Source organism: Camelina sativa, chromosome 11, assembly GCF_000633955.1.
Source record: "Camelina sativa cultivar DH55 chromosome 11, Cs, whole genome shotgun sequence".
NCBI classification, from domain to species: domain Eukaryota; kingdom Viridiplantae; phylum Streptophyta; class Magnoliopsida; order Brassicales; family Brassicaceae; genus Camelina; species Camelina sativa.
The window spans coordinates 39,549,641-39,567,222 of NC_025695.1; the positions used below are offsets into that span (position 1 = coordinate 39,549,641).

The 17,582-nt window shown below is 34.9% G+C and overlaps 3 protein-coding genes across 5 annotated transcripts; 1 reads left to right on the forward strand and 2 right to left on the reverse strand.

The window, feature by feature from the left end:
- LOC104728785 (glutathione S-transferase T3-like) lies at positions 4,222-4,965 on the reverse strand. The gene has a single exon (XM_010447719.1). It carries the CDS (start codon positions 4,963-4,965, stop codon positions 4,222-4,224), a length of 744 nt encoding a protein of 247 aa, XP_010446021.1.
- Positions 7,812-12,104, forward strand: LOC104725610 (chaperone protein ClpD, chloroplastic). The gene is made up of 12 exons (XM_010444285.2): positions 7,812-8,458; positions 8,555-8,718; positions 8,816-9,045; positions 9,140-9,248; positions 9,339-9,469; positions 9,722-9,823; positions 9,911-10,192; positions 10,282-10,385; positions 10,493-10,787; positions 10,876-11,109; positions 11,252-11,488; positions 11,620-12,104. Exons 1-12 carry the CDS (start codon positions 7,812-7,814, stop codon positions 11,932-11,934), a joined length of 2,850 nt encoding a protein of 949 aa, XP_010442587.1. The 3' UTR covers positions 11,935-12,104.
- LOC109127705 lies at positions 12,290-14,619 on the reverse strand. Of its 3 annotated transcripts, none has more exons than XM_019233021.1 (9): positions 14,502-14,619; positions 13,971-14,285; positions 13,724-13,882; positions 13,491-13,571; positions 13,299-13,391; positions 13,076-13,219; positions 12,867-12,974; positions 12,690-12,741; positions 12,290-12,604 (listed from the first exon to the last, which is right to left on the reverse strand). In XM_019233021.1, exons 2-9 carry the CDS (start codon positions 14,265-14,267, stop codon positions 12,582-12,584), a joined length of 957 nt encoding a protein of 318 aa, XP_019088566.1. In that variant the 5' UTR covers positions 14,268-14,285; positions 14,502-14,619; the 3' UTR covers positions 12,290-12,581. The 3 variants fall into 3 exon arrangements, with proteins under 3 accessions (XP_019088566.1, XP_019088565.1, XP_019088567.1); XM_019233020.1 differs by having other exon boundaries at positions 13,971-14,310; XM_019233022.1 differs by lacking the exon at positions 14,502-14,619 and having other exon boundaries at positions 13,971-14,065; positions 14,166-14,257.

The window sequence follows — 17,582 nt, forward strand, 5'->3', positions numbered from 1 at the left end:
TTATATTTGGTTTTGACCATCTGAAAATAATTCAAAAACAAAAAAAACAAATTGCATTTTAAAAGAAAAGACTAGCCCAAAGAAACATGGAGGATCCATTCTCATTTTTATAACTAAATCTGGATGGATCATACACATAGTATCGATACATTCAAAACCATAGCTGTGAATTTTTAGCAACGAAAAGTTCAAACATGTGTTTCATTAATACAACCATGTCTTAGAGATGAATAATTTCATGAGAACACCTATATTATAGCTGAATGCAAGAAGGAGCTGGTCGAAGGTTTGGACCAATCGCAGTTCATCCCATTTTGCCTGCTTCTAATTGATGACCGGCTATATTATATAACTGGTTGATCTAAGTCTTTCATTCATTCGAATTTTGGTACTTCGGTTCAGTTCCATATTATAGCTAAAAACCTTGAGCTCTTTTTATTTTATTTTAATTATCGGTACTAATTCTGTTAAGTAAGGCTGAACTGATTGGTTTACCTAAGTCTAAAAAGTCGAATCTAAGAATTATATAGTGAATACATTATGGTTGTTTTGGTTTTCAAAATCGCGTTTTGACTTTAGGACCGATTGGTAAGTACTCATCCCAAGTATTCCATTGGCAAGGCAGCTTGACTCGTCATTGGCTTTAAATTTTAATCACACCGTTAGATTTTCTTCCAATCACCTGGAAATGAAAGAAAATATATTCCTCTATTTTGTGTCAAAATTTAAGAAAGATATAACAATAGCAATTTTTTCATTGGAGGCCAAACTTCTGAAGATTTTAGGCGATCATGCATCTTCAATTATGCAAAGCAAAATGATCCAAAAACTCTTATTTTACTCTAAAACGTCTCCAACCATGTTAATACTTAATTAAAAAAATGTTCACTATATATAGATAAGATTTCATTCCCATTTAATCCACAATAGTATCACCACAATTAATTTATTTCTTCAACAACAACTTCCATTTTCAGTATTGTACAAAATTTTATCATTATCAGTATTACGATATTTTTCACTTTATTAGTCCATATAAATCAAGCATAAAAATCAAAAGAAAAATTGAGCAAATTAAACCATAAATTAAAGATAAACATATAATTTTATGCTCAAAACAACAAATTCAATTTAATAGTAATCCAATTTAACTATTTTATGTTTTTGGTATTAGTGTTACATGATTTGCATAAAATTGCCAAAATATACTATATTTGGATGTATTAGTTTCAGATAGATGAATACTATGTTAATTATTTTTTGTTTAAAATAATGAATGAAATATTATTACATCAATTATCAATGACTAAGGCTGTTGTAATGTTTTCTAATTACAACTTTATTGTTTTGTCATATTAAATTAAACTTATACAGTTATACTTTTGTAAGCGCATTGGTCAATTTAAACTCTAATTTTTTTTTGGAGAATATTTACTCTAACAGAAGTAAAACTTAAACAATCTATATGCCTAAGATATTTTTGAGTATTATGATATTGGTTTCATAGTTAAAAATACTTGAAATTACATGAATCGGATTCATGTAACACTAATACCAAAAACAAATAAAATAGTATCAGGTTCATTGACTGAACCCTCCATTGCCAAGTAAATAAATAAAAAAAACAAATAAAATGTTACGTAAATAAAGCAAAAATGTCATGGTAAAAGAGTATATGGGACACACCAATAACATTTCGTCTATAGTAAAAGAGTGTATGGGACTCAAAGCATAAACGTTATAAAACAAAAATGTCATTGGCGACTACCGATAAAAATGTTCCAAAGCACACAAATAACATTTCGTTAATGAGATATGCAAAAATGTCATGGTAAAAGAGTGTATGGGACCCAAAGCATAAACGTTATGAGGGCAAGATTATTGGTGGTCTATTAATTTGGGATTGTTAAATACTGTTTGAGTATTTAATGAATTAATTGTGAATGGTTTTGAATATAAAAATCCTTGAGCTCTTAGGAAAAATTTAATCATCCAATAGTAGATTCTAATTTTGGGTTTCTTATTATTGAAAATATTATTTTTTAAATTAAAAAATTGTAAATAGAATATAAGTGGTATCATATTACAAATAGAAAATATTGTATTTTTTTAATTTTCAAACATACAAAATATAATAAAAACATTAATACATATTACAATAAAAGTGCAATTCATAAATAGAGAGAATGATTAATTTTAATACTGATTTGCTCCAAATTTTGCCCAAATATTCTCAACCAAATCATCTTGCAATCGTTTATGTTTTTCTCGATCACGAACATTCATTCGAATCTTGAGCATAGTTTCGACACATGAAGGTCTAGTTGTTGGAAGCGTGTAGTCAACTTCTGAAGCTCTATGTGACTGCAATTGTGCGAATTCAGTTTCATCAAACAGAGTGTACCCATCTCTTTCGTCTTCTACTATCATATTGTGCAGTATGATACACGCTCTCATTATTTTCCCAATTTTTACCTTATCCCAAATAAGAGCCAGGTTTTTGACTATGGCAAATCGAGCCTGCAAAACTCCAAAAACACGCTCTACATCTTTACGCACTGCTTCTTGTTGTCTCGCAAATAAAGAGGCTTTTGGAGTTTGTGGTAGTGGAATATATTGGATAAAAGTAGCCCATTTTGGATAAATACCATCCGTCAGATAGTAAGCCAATTTATACTCATGTCCGTTGACATTGTATTTAACTTTAGGAGCTCGACCATGCAAAATATCATCAAAGACTGGAGATCGATCAAGAATATTGATATCGTTTAATGTACCTGGTGGTCCAAAGAAAGCATGCCAAATCCAGAGATCATACGAAGCCACCGCCTCTAAAACGATTGTGGGCTTTCCAGATCTGCGGGTGTATTGACCTTTCCATGCGGTGGGACAATTCTTCCACTCCCAATGCATACAATCGATGCTTCCTATCATGCCGGGAAATCCGCGAAAATCGCCAATGTCGAGTAGTCGTTGAAGATCTGCTGGTGTGGGTCTTCTCAAGTACTCATCTCCAAATAAAGTTATGACTGAATCTGTAAAATTCTCCAAGCATGATAGCGTCATGACTTCAGAAAGACGGAGGTATTCGTCAAACGCATCAGCTGCAGAACCATATGCCATCATACAAATTGCTGCTGTACACTTTTGCAATGTAGACAAACCCAACCTTCCGGTAGCATCTCTTCTTTGTTGAAAGAAAGGAACTTCATTTACGAGTTTATCCACAATACGAATGAATAATGGCTTGTTCATTGTAAAACGGCGTCGGAACATGTTGGGTAGGTAAGTTGCATCCTCACTGAAATAATCATTCCACAAGTGCTCGTGACCGACTTCTCGATTTCTTTCAATGTAAACTCTCTTTTTTCTTGGTTTAGGTGGTCGTTGTTGTTGAACCGGTGGAGCCATAAGATTTTGACAAACTTGGTTGCTGATTTGATCACATGTTTGATTAAAACATTCATCAATTATGTCATCAACATCATTGTGGGAAGAAGAAGCCATTTGTAGAGAGTTTGGAAATAAAGGAAAAGTGCTTTGGTTTTTAGAATTTAGAGAAGGAGTTGTGTTTTCATTGGTTTGGTGTGAATATTTTGTGTGTTAGTTGTGGAAATATATAGGAAATTTTGTGGATAGGAAAACTATAAATATGTGGATAGGAAATATTGGATACAATTTGTGGTCTTAAATGATAAGAAAACATGTGGTAGATGTACAAAAATACAAAAGCACTTGTAAAAACATGTGGTGAAAGTACATAATTATACAAAAGCACTTGTCATGGGGATGATATAAAATTCTTGACTGACTTCATACTTGATTCTTTCTGTTGGTGTCACGGGGATGATATAAAATTCTTGACCGACTTCATACTTGATTCCTTTTGTTGGTGTCACGGTTGTATGATTAAATTTCTTTCTGTTGGTGTCACGGTTGTATGATTAAATTTCCTTGTTCGACCTGCATTACAATGACAACATCCCAATTATCAAATGAATAACAAAACGATTCTTTAACATTCCAATTCTCAAACCATAACAAACACCAACCAACCGAGAGACACGCTCTAACTGAAACAAAGACATAGTTCACACCATTCGATTAATAAACAGAGCAATAAGAACTCGATTACAAAAGACACAAGGAACCATCCTAATTGCTTACATCCGAATACATAAAACACAAACATAATTAATAAAACACTTCATTCTTTAATATTCAATCTGATGACATCATGTCATCAATAAGCTTGTCCTTAAGAGCTTTTTCTGATTCAGTTAGTTCATCCTTTTTAGCAATCAGATTTTCAAGCATCACATGCTTGATATGCTCCTTCTTCATAGCAAACTCCTTCTCTTTCAACTCGAAGTCCTTCTGCTTCATCTCATACATCCTCGAGACACGCTCTAACTGAAACTCCAAGTAAGCTTTTCCATCTTCCTCCACATCAATCGGTTGGGTGTTAGTGCTTTTTTTGGACTTTCCCTTGGCAGCTTTAACACCAGGAGGACAGGGCAATGGTTCATCCACATCAATCGGATGGTGTGCATCCTGTTCAGAAACCGGATCACTCACTCTTCCCCTTTTCACTCCATTACCTTTAATAGAAGTGGAGGCACACCATTTTTTATTGTATCTTAAGTCTCGCCATGCATGCTCCAAGTTAAACCGTGCTCCATGATCAGTGAAGTATATCTGATGTGCTAACTTCATCACATCATCTTCATTATGCCCACTAGAATTCTCTCTCGTGGCAGCATCGTAACAGCCAACGAATTTGCACACCAATTCGTTTATCCTCCCCCACCTCTGCTTGCAATGACTCGCTTCTCTCTTTGGCCGTCCTACATCATTGGGACAGGATGCATAGTACTTTGCAATCTTTCCCCAAAAGGCACCTTGTCTTTGCTCATTTGATGTAACTGGATTCTTGCTCGTGTTGAGCCAAGCCGAGACAAGCATGATATCATCAGAAGGTAACCATGCATGCCTTGTCTTGAGAGGATGGAGCTTCAGATGGACTAGGTGAAGGACTGTATTTGAGGTTTTGGGTATCAAGCTGGCTTTGTAACAGATTTAAATAGCCAGAGGAGGGACGGTATGGATTCATGTAGTCTTCTGAATCCATATCAGAAATTTGTTTGGTGTATGTTAAAGGATGAAGGAGTTATGTGAGTTATGTTTAAGGAGAAGGTTTTGTGTTTTGTTGTATTATAAGTCTTTCAATTTATAAAGGTTTAGATGTAATTTACTTTCACAACTAGTTGGTTTAAATTTTGAAATTAAGTGTTTACCTACACAACACCAACCAAACATTTAACATCTTCACAACCAACTAACACAAAGCATAAAACAATCAATAACCAAACGTAATTATCACAACCAACAAGCAAAAACTTTAACATCAATGAGTGACTCGACTTATACCTACACTAACACCACATAAATGAAGAAAGAAGAGGATAAATAGTTACCTTCCTCCATCTCCAAAAATGTAGCATCCATCCATACACATCATTGCTCTGTTTCTCTCTCCACATCCATAAAACAGGATGGACACTCAATAAGCTGAAACAGTAGACGAAACAAGGGAGAAGTTATATCAACCAATCACTATAAGAGATCATTCAAACAATATATATGACCAAATAGGACTATTGTTAATTGATCATTACCAACTGATGCATGCTCCATTCAAACAATAAATAAGATATCTCCTGAAGCTTTGTAAACTGTTTCCAACTTTTTAGCAAATTGGTCCAACGTTTCCTGCAGTCTAAATCCATTGCAACATACACAAGAAAAGTCAATATACCGATCACTCACAGTTTCATCAAAGCCTCAATCAAACTCAAAAGAGATATGCTTTTTTAAAACCTGTTGCTTTGCCGCAAAATAATAACCAAAACCAAAAAGGGTTTTCCCTTCTTCGAATCACCATCCAAGCATCTCAACAATCATTTAACCTGTTTCCAAATACAAATAAGAGATTAACAAAGTAAAAGCTAATAACTTTCTCAAAACAAAACACAGAGAAATCATTTATTCTAAAAATACCATTTTATTTTATGTTCAAAAATACCACTAATATATATATATATATATATTCCCAAAATACCACTTTAGTTTTTTGTTCAAAACTACCACTAATATATATATATATATATATATATATACTTTTTCCAAAAATACCACACAATTGAACTAAGTTTTAATATTAAAAATAAATCCCTAAATCCTAAACATCAAACCCTACCTTTTATACTTTAATTTTAAAATTGTCAACCCAAACTTTAAAAAAAAAATTATACATTCTTAAAAATCAAATTTTTGAAAAAAAAATATATTAAAATGTAGTATTTTCGAAAAAAATCTTAAAGCATCGTATTTTGAGGAATTCGTCTTCTCATTTTCATCTTTATTAGTATTATTGTAGGTTTTTTCCTTTAGTATATACATAATGCCATTTTAAATACATGAAAAAATATTAAGTTTTATATATCAAAGATTTTTATAATATCCAATACTTTAGTACATACTTTCTTCAAATCATTAATTAATTTTGTTATGTCTAATACGTGGCTAATTAATGAACAAAAGAAAACAACAGAAAACAAAAGAAGAGAGTCTAACGACTAACGAGATAATAGAAAAGTACACACGTATTCCTCGCGTCGTACGTTATTCTTATTCACATGCATAGTGGACGATTTGGGTAACCAATAAATTGACACTCCCATTTTTTTTTTGCATGTCTTTCTAATTTTATTCACATCGGAAAGAATTATCAACGAGGTGTTAAAGTGGAGAAGAGGGAGACAATTAGGAACACTAAATTGTCACTGTTAGGCTCTCTCCTCTTAAGTTTTATTTTTTTGGCAAACCAATTTCGTTTTCTCTATTTCTGTATTTGGGACCGTTACGTTGTTTCTTTGTTTCCGTGTGCAACTTGAGCTTCTTCTCCTTTCAGCACCAATGTGTTGCTTGTTTGGTCTCCGGTTTATTTTTCCACGTTTTACGTTTTCAACATTTGTTGATTCTTATGGAGTTATAATTTTCAATCATCATTTGGATTCCCTTCTTAATGATTTTTTTTTTTTTTTTTTTAAATATGAGCACAAATCAATCCAAAAACCATTCTGAACCTACTAAAGAAAAGTATAAATGTTCAATCAAAATCAACTATCGATGACTTTGCTTTAACAAAATTCAAATTCTTTTATATAGAACTATTTATTTTTGTTAAAAGGTCATGACATTGACACCAAATGAAAAAAAATAATTACACAAAGACTAGTTTTGGAGCAAGAGATATAACTGAGCTAACACTATAATTAAAGAATAAAAAAATAGTAACCCTTTTTCAATATTGCTAGAATTGATTTTTTAAAATCATTTTTAATCTCAAAATAACTATATTCGTTTTACCAACTTCAATTTGCTCTCAAAATTTCACCAGAAAAAAAAAAAAAAAGGAAAAAAAATCAAACACGTAGACCTACGTCTCTAACAAGTAATCAAAACAATAGTGAAAAGAATCTTATGAAAACGCAAACGTGACTAAACTATAACAAGCCAAACAGTCCCTTAACTCATAGTAGTTTCGATTATATATAATACGAACACGAACCCAACAAGACTAACCGAATAACCAAAAAAATAAAATAATAAAACGGTGCCGTGACGTGTCATCTTACTCCATCCCTTACTTTTGCTTCTTCCCCTTTACTTCCTTTCTAAATTAATAATCATTTTTGTCACAATCGGAAAAAAAAAAAAAAAAAATCTCACCGACGACGAAGACGATCATGGAGGTTTTAGCTACTTCCTCACCTCTAACGCTTCACTCACGCCGTCTCCCCTCTTCTTCTTCTTCTTCCTCTTCACATGTAACCTCCATCGCCGCTTCTTCACTTTCTTCTTTCGCTTCCTCGTATCTCGGAATCTCCCTCTCCAACCGCACGATCCACCGCTTCTCCACCACTCCGACGAACTTCAGAAGATTTCCCGGTAGAAAACGGAAGAAATTCACCCCGATTTCGGCGGTTTTCGAACGGTTCACCGAACGAGCGATCAGAGCTATCATCTTCTCTCAGAAGGAAGCTAAATCGTTGGGGAAAGACATGGTTTACACTCAGCACCTTCTCTTAGGTCTGATCGCTGAGGATCGTGATCCTCAAGGTTTCCTTGGTTCAGGAATCACCATTGACAAGGCTCGTGAAGCTGTTTGGAGTATTTGGAACGAAGCTAATCCCGATTCCAAACAGGAGGAAGTTTTCTCCTCCACTTCGTATTCCAAATCCACGGACATGCCTTTCTCTATTAGTACGAAACGAGTCTTCGAAGCTGCCGTGGAGTACTCTAGGAATATGGATTGTCAATATATCGCTCCGGAGCATATCGCTATCGGACTCTTCACCGTTGATGACGGTAGCGCCGGAAGAGTCCTCAAAAGGTATAGAGATAATTAACTCATCTAATGTTTGTAAATCGATGAACGATTTGTTGTGATTGCCTTTTGATTTTAAAATTTGTTTGTGTGATATTTAAGATTGGGAGCAAATATGAATTTGCTCACAGCAGAAGCACTCACCAGACTTAAAGGAGAGATAGCTAAAGATGGGAGAGAGCCATCATCTTCTTCATCTAAAGGGAGCTTCGATGCTTCCCCTAGTGGTCGAATTGCTGGTTCTGGAGCTGGTGGTAAAACTAAAGGTAATGGTTTTATAGATATGAGACTCTCTTTGTTTGTTCTTTTGGGTTTGAGAAGAAGGATACTGATAAATCTTTTATCTAAATTTGTGTTTATCAGCGAAAAGTGTACTGGAACAGTTTTGTGTGGATCTTACAGCGCGTGCTAGTGAGGGTCTTATTGATCCTGTTATTGGTCGGGAAAAAGAAGTTCAAAGAGTTATCCAGATACTTTGCCGCAGAACTAAAAACAACCCAATTCTTCTTGGTGAAGCTGGTGTTGGGAAGACTGCCATTGCTGAAGGATTAGCAAGTAGTATTGCAGAAGCTAATGCTCCTGGATTTCTTTTGGTGCGCACCTGCATCTAATCAAATGGAATTTTTTTTTTTAGTCTTAAGTTGGTTAGTCATGTACATGACCAGTTTTATTTGTTTATATATGTAGACGAAACGCATCATGTCCCTGGATATAGGACTGTTGATGGCAGGTGCAAAAGAAAGGGGAGAACTAGAGGCTCGGGTCACTGCTTTGATAAGCGAGGATAAAAAATCAGGTTATTGATCTAAACCCTTAATACATCAAAGACTGTAAAGTTAACCTGGAACATTCCTTAACACCTTGTTTTCTTTTTGTTTTTCCATAGGTAAGGTCATTCTCTTCATTGATGAAGTGCACACACTTATTGGGTCTGGCACAGTCGGGAGAGGAAACAAGGGCTCTGGGCTTGACATTGCTAACCTCTTGAAACCATCACTTGGAAGGGGTGAACTTCAGGTACGCATGCTGAATGAATCGATGTTCTGCTGCTCTTACTTGTGAATGAATCTTACCACCTTGGGTTTTGCTCATAAACTGGCACAAAGTAATGTTTCCACCTCTGGTTTGATGAAGTAGTTCAAATGAAAATAGAACATAAGCAAAGTTCCTACTCAAGCATATGTCAATTATGAAAATGAATGCAAATTTTTGGTATACTATATATGGTGCTAAAGTTAGCTCTACTAATCATCAATCAACCATTTGCAGTGCATTGCATCCACAACCCTTGACGAATTTAGGAGTCAGTTTGAGAAGGACAAAGCATTAGCGAGGAGATTCCAGCCAGTGTTGATTGACGAGCCAAGCGAGGTTTGTTTTCAAGCCAGATTTTTCTATCGTATTAACCAACCAACACCTGTTTTCTTATCTAGTATATTCATCTTAACAACATTTTAGGAAGACGCGGTGAAGATTTTGTTGGGTCTTCGTGAAAAATATGAAGCCCATCACAATTGCAAATATACTATGGACGCAATAGATGCTGCAGTGTATCTTTCATCACGATATATCGCTGATAGATTCCTTCCAGATAAAGCTATTGATCTCATTGACGAGGCAGGAAGCAGAGCTCGTATTGAAGCTTTTAGGAAGAAAAAGGAGGATGCAATCTGTATTCTTTCGAAGCCACCTGATGATTACTGGCAAGAGATCAGAACAGTTCAGGCCATGCACGAAGTGGTAAGAAATCTAGACATTCGTCCTATAGCTTTCTTGGATGTTGATCAAATTTACCTATTAACAGCGTTAGTAATTGTTTCTGTAAATAGGTTCTATCAAGCAGGCAAAAGCAGGATGATGGTGATGCCATGGCAGATGAGTCTGGTGAACTAGCTGAGGAGTCTTCGCTCCCACCTGTAGCAGGCGATGATGAGTACGACTTCCATAACATTAGTTTCATACTTAGGTCTTGAGGGGAAACCTTCATATTGCAGCCGTTGTGAAGGAACCTCCATAACATTAGTTTCATTGTGCTTTCAGGCCTATACTTGTGGGACCTGATGATATTGCAGCCGTTGCATCGGCTTGGTCTGGAATTCCAGTTCAGCAGATCACTGCAGATGAAAGAATGCTTTTAATGGGTTTAGAAGAGCAGCTTAGAGGCAGAGTTGTTGGTCAAGATGAGGCTGTAGCTGCCATATCTAGAGCTGTGAAGAGGTCCCGGGTTGGCTTAAAAGATCCTGACCGTCCAATTGCCGCTATGCTTTTCTGTGGACCAACTGGAGTTGGAAAAACGGAACTTACAAAAGCTCTGGCAGCAAATTATTTTGGATCGGTACAGCTTCCTTAACAATGTAACGTTGACACATGATATGGTCATTGGACGAATTTCTTCATCCCCGGTTTTTCATTGGTTATTGCAGGAGGAATCTATGCTGAGATTAGACATGAGTGAATACATGGAGCGTCATACTGTGAGCAAGTTGATAGGTTCACCTCCCGGATATGTTGGTTTTGAAGAAGGTGGAATGCTCACTGAAGCTATCAGGAGACGTCCTTTCACAGTTGTCTTGTTCGATGAGATAGAGAAAGCTCATCCGGATATCTTCAATATTCTTCTCCAATTGTTCGAAGATGGCCATCTAACCGATTCACAGGTATGTCATGTGTACACTTTTAACTTGCTGTTATTGCTTGACGAGGGTTAAAACTCGTTTGTGCATATGATTGATTTGTTTGCTCAGTCTTCTACGTTATTGAAGTTTATATTGGGTCTGTTTCTGGAATCTTTGTTTACAGGGAAGGAGAGTATCTTTTAAGAACGCACTGATCATAATGACCTCTAATGTCGGATCAACAGCCATTGCAAAGGGAAGACACGGTTCAATAGGTTTTATCCTCGAAGACGATGAAGAGGCAGCATCTTATACTGGAATGAAATCTTTGGTAGTCGAAGAACTCAAGAACTATTTCCGTCCAGAGTTGTTGAACCGGATAGACGAAATCGTCATTTTCAGACAGCTTGAGAAGGCTCAGGTTAGTTATTTTCTCCGGGTGTGTATAAAAACTGAACCAAACAATAACAGTAGCTTTATGCCGACTCAAAACAGAGACTTTATGAGTAGGGGTGGTTGGTTTATATAAAAACTAAAACTCTGATTCTGCAGATGATGGAGATCTTGAACCTGATGCTACAAGACTTGAAGTCGAGGCTCGTGGCACTTGGAGTCGGTTTAGAGGTGTCTGAAGCCGTCAAGGAACTCATATGTAAACAGGGCTATGATCCGGCGTACGGTGCACGGCCACTACGTAGAACCGTCACAGAGATTGTGGAAGATCCACTCAGCGAAGCCTTTCTTGCTGGGAGCTTCAAGCCCGGTGACACGGCTTTTGTAGTTCTTGATGATACAGGAAACCCATCCGTTCGGACGAAACCAGATTCTTCCTCTGTACGAGTTACAGACAAGACATCGATTGCATAGTTTCACCATTGGAGGATTGTATATAAAGATTCTTTGATTATAGTCACTCTTCTTATAGCTTGAATTTCAATTGATTGTTGCAAAACCTGTATATACAAAGATACATAGTGATTAGTACGTGAGGTAAATTGTATCAACTATTTAATTATAAATATATGTTACTCCTTGGATTAATCTATGCTTTTAGTGTTGGATGAGTGAAAGAAGAGATGAAAATTATGTGAATTAGGAATTTAGAATTCCTAAATCATTCACTATTGATTAATCTGACACGCTCATAATGTATTCTCCCCAACTTTGCAAATAATACTAACAAAGGGAATTTGGTAGAGGTCCAAATCAAAACAAGTAGACAAAAGCAAAAGTTGGAACCATTAGATTTCTACGTTGATGTAAAAGCAAACAACCACTAAAAATAGAAAAACCACCAAACGGTCATGCTCCTACATTCCCCAACAAAAGATTTACATAGTGGTTAGTTAACCCCTGATGGTATAACCCGAGACCTTCTTCAATGAAGAGAAATCGCTTCTGAACGTCCTCTTTAGAGACACAACTCACAGTTAGATACGGCTGTTCAGATTTGGATGTAGCGTGGACAAAAAAGAAAACCCCAAATCTCTCTATATTCGTTCATAGATAATCCTTTAAGCCACTTGAACTTCTCCTTCTGTAAAGAATGCATCGTAGACTTGGTTAGCTTTCTGCAATATTTGATCTCACAATGTCAAATGCAGAGAAAAGGGACTGCTTACCAGAGAGACGAGCAGCTATATTTGCCTGTTCATCCGCATCAGAGTTTAACTTCTGTAAAGAAAAAATACCCACAATGGTTGGAACTCACATTATATAAAAAAACTCCTCTCAAGCACAAAACGAGAACTATGCGATATAATTGACTTATAGAAATCAAAATGCACATAGAAACATACCCGTAGAACATGACTGATCTCAAAAGAAACACATTGGCTTCTAAGTTGTTTTGCTTCCTTGTAGAGCTTCGACAGTACCTCATGGTTTACATTCCAGTGACCTTTCATCTGTTGTTCTCAGAAACCATAAAGAAGGTGAGAGAGAGAAGCATCTATGATTAATTAAACCACGTAATTGGACAAAGATATATAAAATTCACTGGACAAACCTGCATACAGACTAGCTTGGAGTCAGTATTCACTTTAACTTTCGTGTAACCTTTCTCAATAGCATGCTTCAATCCTAGGATTAATCCATGATATTCTGCTGCATTGTTTGTGGCAATTCCTAAACCTTGACGTATTTTACAAACCTGTTCTTGAGAAAACTGATATTAAGATACAGAACTGCATTCTCTAATTAAACAACCGTGATTTCAAAAGGATTCATACCAAGCTTCCGTCCTCAGTTTTCAGTACAGCTGCAGCGCCAGAGAGACCAGGGTTTCCTTTTGATGCACCGTCAAACTCAATAATGCAAGTTTCCTACCACATGAGAAGAAACAGAAACATATCAACTTGAGAGAAAGATTCTGCATCCAGTCCATTGAAACTATGAAGTATAAGAGATATCAAAACACTCACATCTGAGGTATCACGAGATGACTTCAGCTTCGCAAGCTTTTCCAAGGGATCAAGTGACATGGAAGCTGAAGGAAGTTGATCCTGTGAAAAATGAATACACATGCAATGAGCTTAATCCTTTTTCTCATAATCATTCAACTTCAAACTACAATCTAAGACAGTTAATATAACCACTCGGTTCAAAATCCAACATCACGAATCAAGGCAAATGCAGATCACAATATAATATTCACCTGGAAAAGACAAGGAGCGAGAGCTCCAAACATATCCTCTTTCAAGTCTGAAGCTCTAAAACAATAGAGTGGTTTCTTCATTCCAACAGAAGAAAGATACTCATCTGTGTCTTTGAGCAACGAGTATCCCTTATAAACGCTAACTGGAAGATCATGTACCTGCCACAGCAACTTCTCTTATAATCCCACCTAAAGAAAAAGTATTTATATACATACACAAGAGATTGAAAAGGTAAGATGAATTCACCGAAGATCCAACTTGAGCTTGACAATCAGTCAAATCCTTATAGATTCCAACAATGTCACCCTTCCGAACAACGAAAAAGGCGTCTTTCTCTTTATCTGAAACACAAGAAGCAGCGCTGCTTGACGTCTTTGATTTAGCAGTCTTTGATCTTGAGGAATAGCAATGAACAACACTAGACAGTCCAAGAGCACTCACACATGAAGAAGGCTTTAAACTGGATCTTGTAGGCATCTTATAGAAGAAGCATTGATTCCATGGAATGTGGGAACTGATGACATAGCCGGACTTCTTAAACATCCCCAAGTACTTCGTACCCTTACAATGTAGTTAGTTACAGACACTGAGAGATTTATGGAAGAAAAACAGAAAAGCACACAACTTTAGTTAACTACAGAGAGACAAGAATCAAACTTTAGGATTATATATTGCCATTGAAGAACACTGAAGCTAAATAGCGTATTCAAAAAAGCACACATTTCGCACAAAGACCACTAGTAAGATACAATCGAAAGAGAAGAAGAGACAACGTACCTGAGAGGATTTTGAGGAGGGAGAAGAAGCTCACCGGAGGATTGTTTCTAGTCGGCGTTTGTGATTGGAGTTGTTTGAGCTGTGTTTCCGCCTTTCCTCCGGTGACAACGAGAGTGCTGTAGTGTACCAGAATTGGAACTAGAAGTCAATTTTGGTCTTTTTGGTTTAGTAAAGCGAGATTCGAAACGACGTCGTTATGACACCCTATTTCGAAGTCGGCGTCGTTTAAGGTAAAACGTACTTTACAAAAAAGCTCTAAATTGGGTGGTTTAATCATATGCATCTTTGTTTCGCCCAAAAAAATCAAAAAAAAAAAAATCATATGCATCTTTGTATGGAACATGAATCATGAATGTTACATGGATTGTTCATTGTTAATGTAGATTTTGCATTGGTCTCTATTAATAATTCCTAAGACAGAGTAAAAAAGAAATAGTTCAAAAATAGGTCATGGAAAGCATCTTGAGCACATAGGTGACACGGCAAATCACAAACCATTCCACAAAATTTCCACTTTAAATAGTAAATTCTATGTCTTAACACTAAATAAGAAAAATATCGATATTATTATAAATCAGAGTGATCATATGCTACTATGGGTACCAATATTTTTTTGTTCATAATAGATAACATTATCTATATAGAGTAGGTTTTACGTTAATTAATACATTGTCGACAACATCACATAAGACAATGTAATTACTAAAGACCTAATTCGTAAGGTATTCCGGTTGTCTTGAACCACACATCTCCATCAGGAAGCCTTCCTACGGTAAAGTTAGGTGCTTTCATCGGATCAGTTATCTTTCTAAATTTTTCATGTCACTCGCTTCTTTATATCAGCTCTAGGGCCGTTGTTTTCATATTCTCCATAATAGAAAGTAGATAGGCGGCTAATTAAGGTCATTTTCCCATAGGATCCAACCCGCATGATTAATAAGATCATCTATGAATGACTCCATAAAGACCACTCTTGATAATACGTCCCACGGTCGTCTAAGAAACGACTTTACTGTTTTTTTTTTACCGGAGCAAGATCTTTACTAGCCGTTATGTTATATTTCTGAAATGTAAACCCTGACATCAAGCTCTGGCTGTCACGAGATTGAGCAGTTATGACATTGCTCTATCCTCGGATTGGTTTTCGAGCCTCAGTCTGACAATTTTGGAATACTGTCAAAGCTTGACCGCAAATAAAGTCCACCGTGCCCGTGATGTAGCAATCACGATAGAACTGTTTCTTTGAGTGGGCGTACTGTTTATGATTTTGTAATTACCGGTACCATCTTTAGATACGACAAGATTCGCTCTACTCTTGAGTGCCTACAAATTACACATAGAAAATTTCAATACTCTAGCAACTGACAAACAAGAAAATAATTGTCAAAAATTATCTCTGATCACCGCTCTTCGTTGGTCAAGCCATTTTCCGTATATAAAAGATATGAGTCATGAACCCATCTCTATTGATGGATGCAATAATATAAATAACAATACAGTTTTCTAATCACTAGTGGTATCAATGGCAAATCTATAAATATTTTTGACTGGATTCATTATATATTTCTTTTATAATAGCTATATTTTAAATTTTATAATCTCTAAACTAATTATTATTACATTTTTGAAAAAAAATATGTTTTGCTATGGTTTAGCCTTTGATTTGCACATATTTTGCTTTTGTTTCTAATATTTTCTTCTAAATGTAGTTCTTCCAAAAATTTCACTTTTCCAATAGATATATAATTAGCATAAAATATTTTTAAGTTTCAATTTCATAGATATGTTAATAAAATAGTTTTAAAATTGTTGAAAGTAGAGTTATATGAATAAAAATAAGTGAAGTACTGAAAAACTTGAAAATTCTGAGAAAAACGTAAAAATAGGTTATAGCTCAATATAAATAGAACAATGGTAAAGACTAAAAACAAATATTACTAAGAGATAATTTTGTTTTGTTTAGAAACGATGAGTCTGTAATTCTTGAGGGTTTATACAATGAACACATAGAATATATTTAATAAGCAATTGAAAACAATAAGTAATTAATTAATAAACTGAAATAGGCACCAAAATTCACGGTGGTCAATCTTATTAAGGAAGAGTTGTTGGTTGCTTAACTCTACGGAAGTACCTTACCAAAAAGGACTTTAGTTACTTGTGTTTATGTTAATCTTAAGCAGTACAGTAATTAGCATAAGAAAATACATGTTCTAATTATGATGGATTACATTCTGTTCATTTAAAAACGGAGCATAAACCAACTAAAGTGCCTTGAATGTTTTTAGTTTTAAAGTTGTTTTTGGTTTTTGTTTTTCCAGAATCTATTTTATGACCATTTAAAAATTTAAGAATGGTTTCCTTAAAATTTATGAAATGTATATTTTGAGAGATTTTGAAAATTTCTATAGAGAATCCAATATCTTATTTAATGAGATTTTGAGAGTTTTGTTTTGCTTAAAATCTATTTTCATTTATTTCTCTGAATTTCTTTTGATTATGCTATTTTCTAGGAACCAATAATTTTGTTCACTTGTTTATCAAAAACGTTTCTAAAAATAATATTAACTATTAAAATATTTTTAAAAATTATCATTCGTTGCCAAAAAAAAAGTTACCATTCAAGTTTATGAAAAAACTAAAATCTACACCAAAAACTAAAAACCAAAAACAATAACCAAAAACCAAAATCTAAAAACCATTTAAAAACTGCAAAATATTCATGCAAACCAAAAATAAATAAACTTTAATTTGGTCCTCTAATCCAAATAAAGAACAAACAAAAATGAAAAAAACCATAATCTTAGTTTGGGTTTGGGATGTTAGTTTGGAATTTGGATTCATTATTAAACCCATATTTGTATCATGAAAACATATTTAAACATTGAAGCCTCGAAGGGATAAAGTTAACAAGTCAAACCAAATTTCCATTCAACATCTTTTTTTTTTTTTTTTGTCAACATCTGTGAATTATTAAAACATTTAAGACATAGTATTTAGTTAAAAATAATTAATCAAAATATTATTTCTATTTTCTTTATCACATAAAATCTATATAGTAACAAAAATGACCAAATAGCT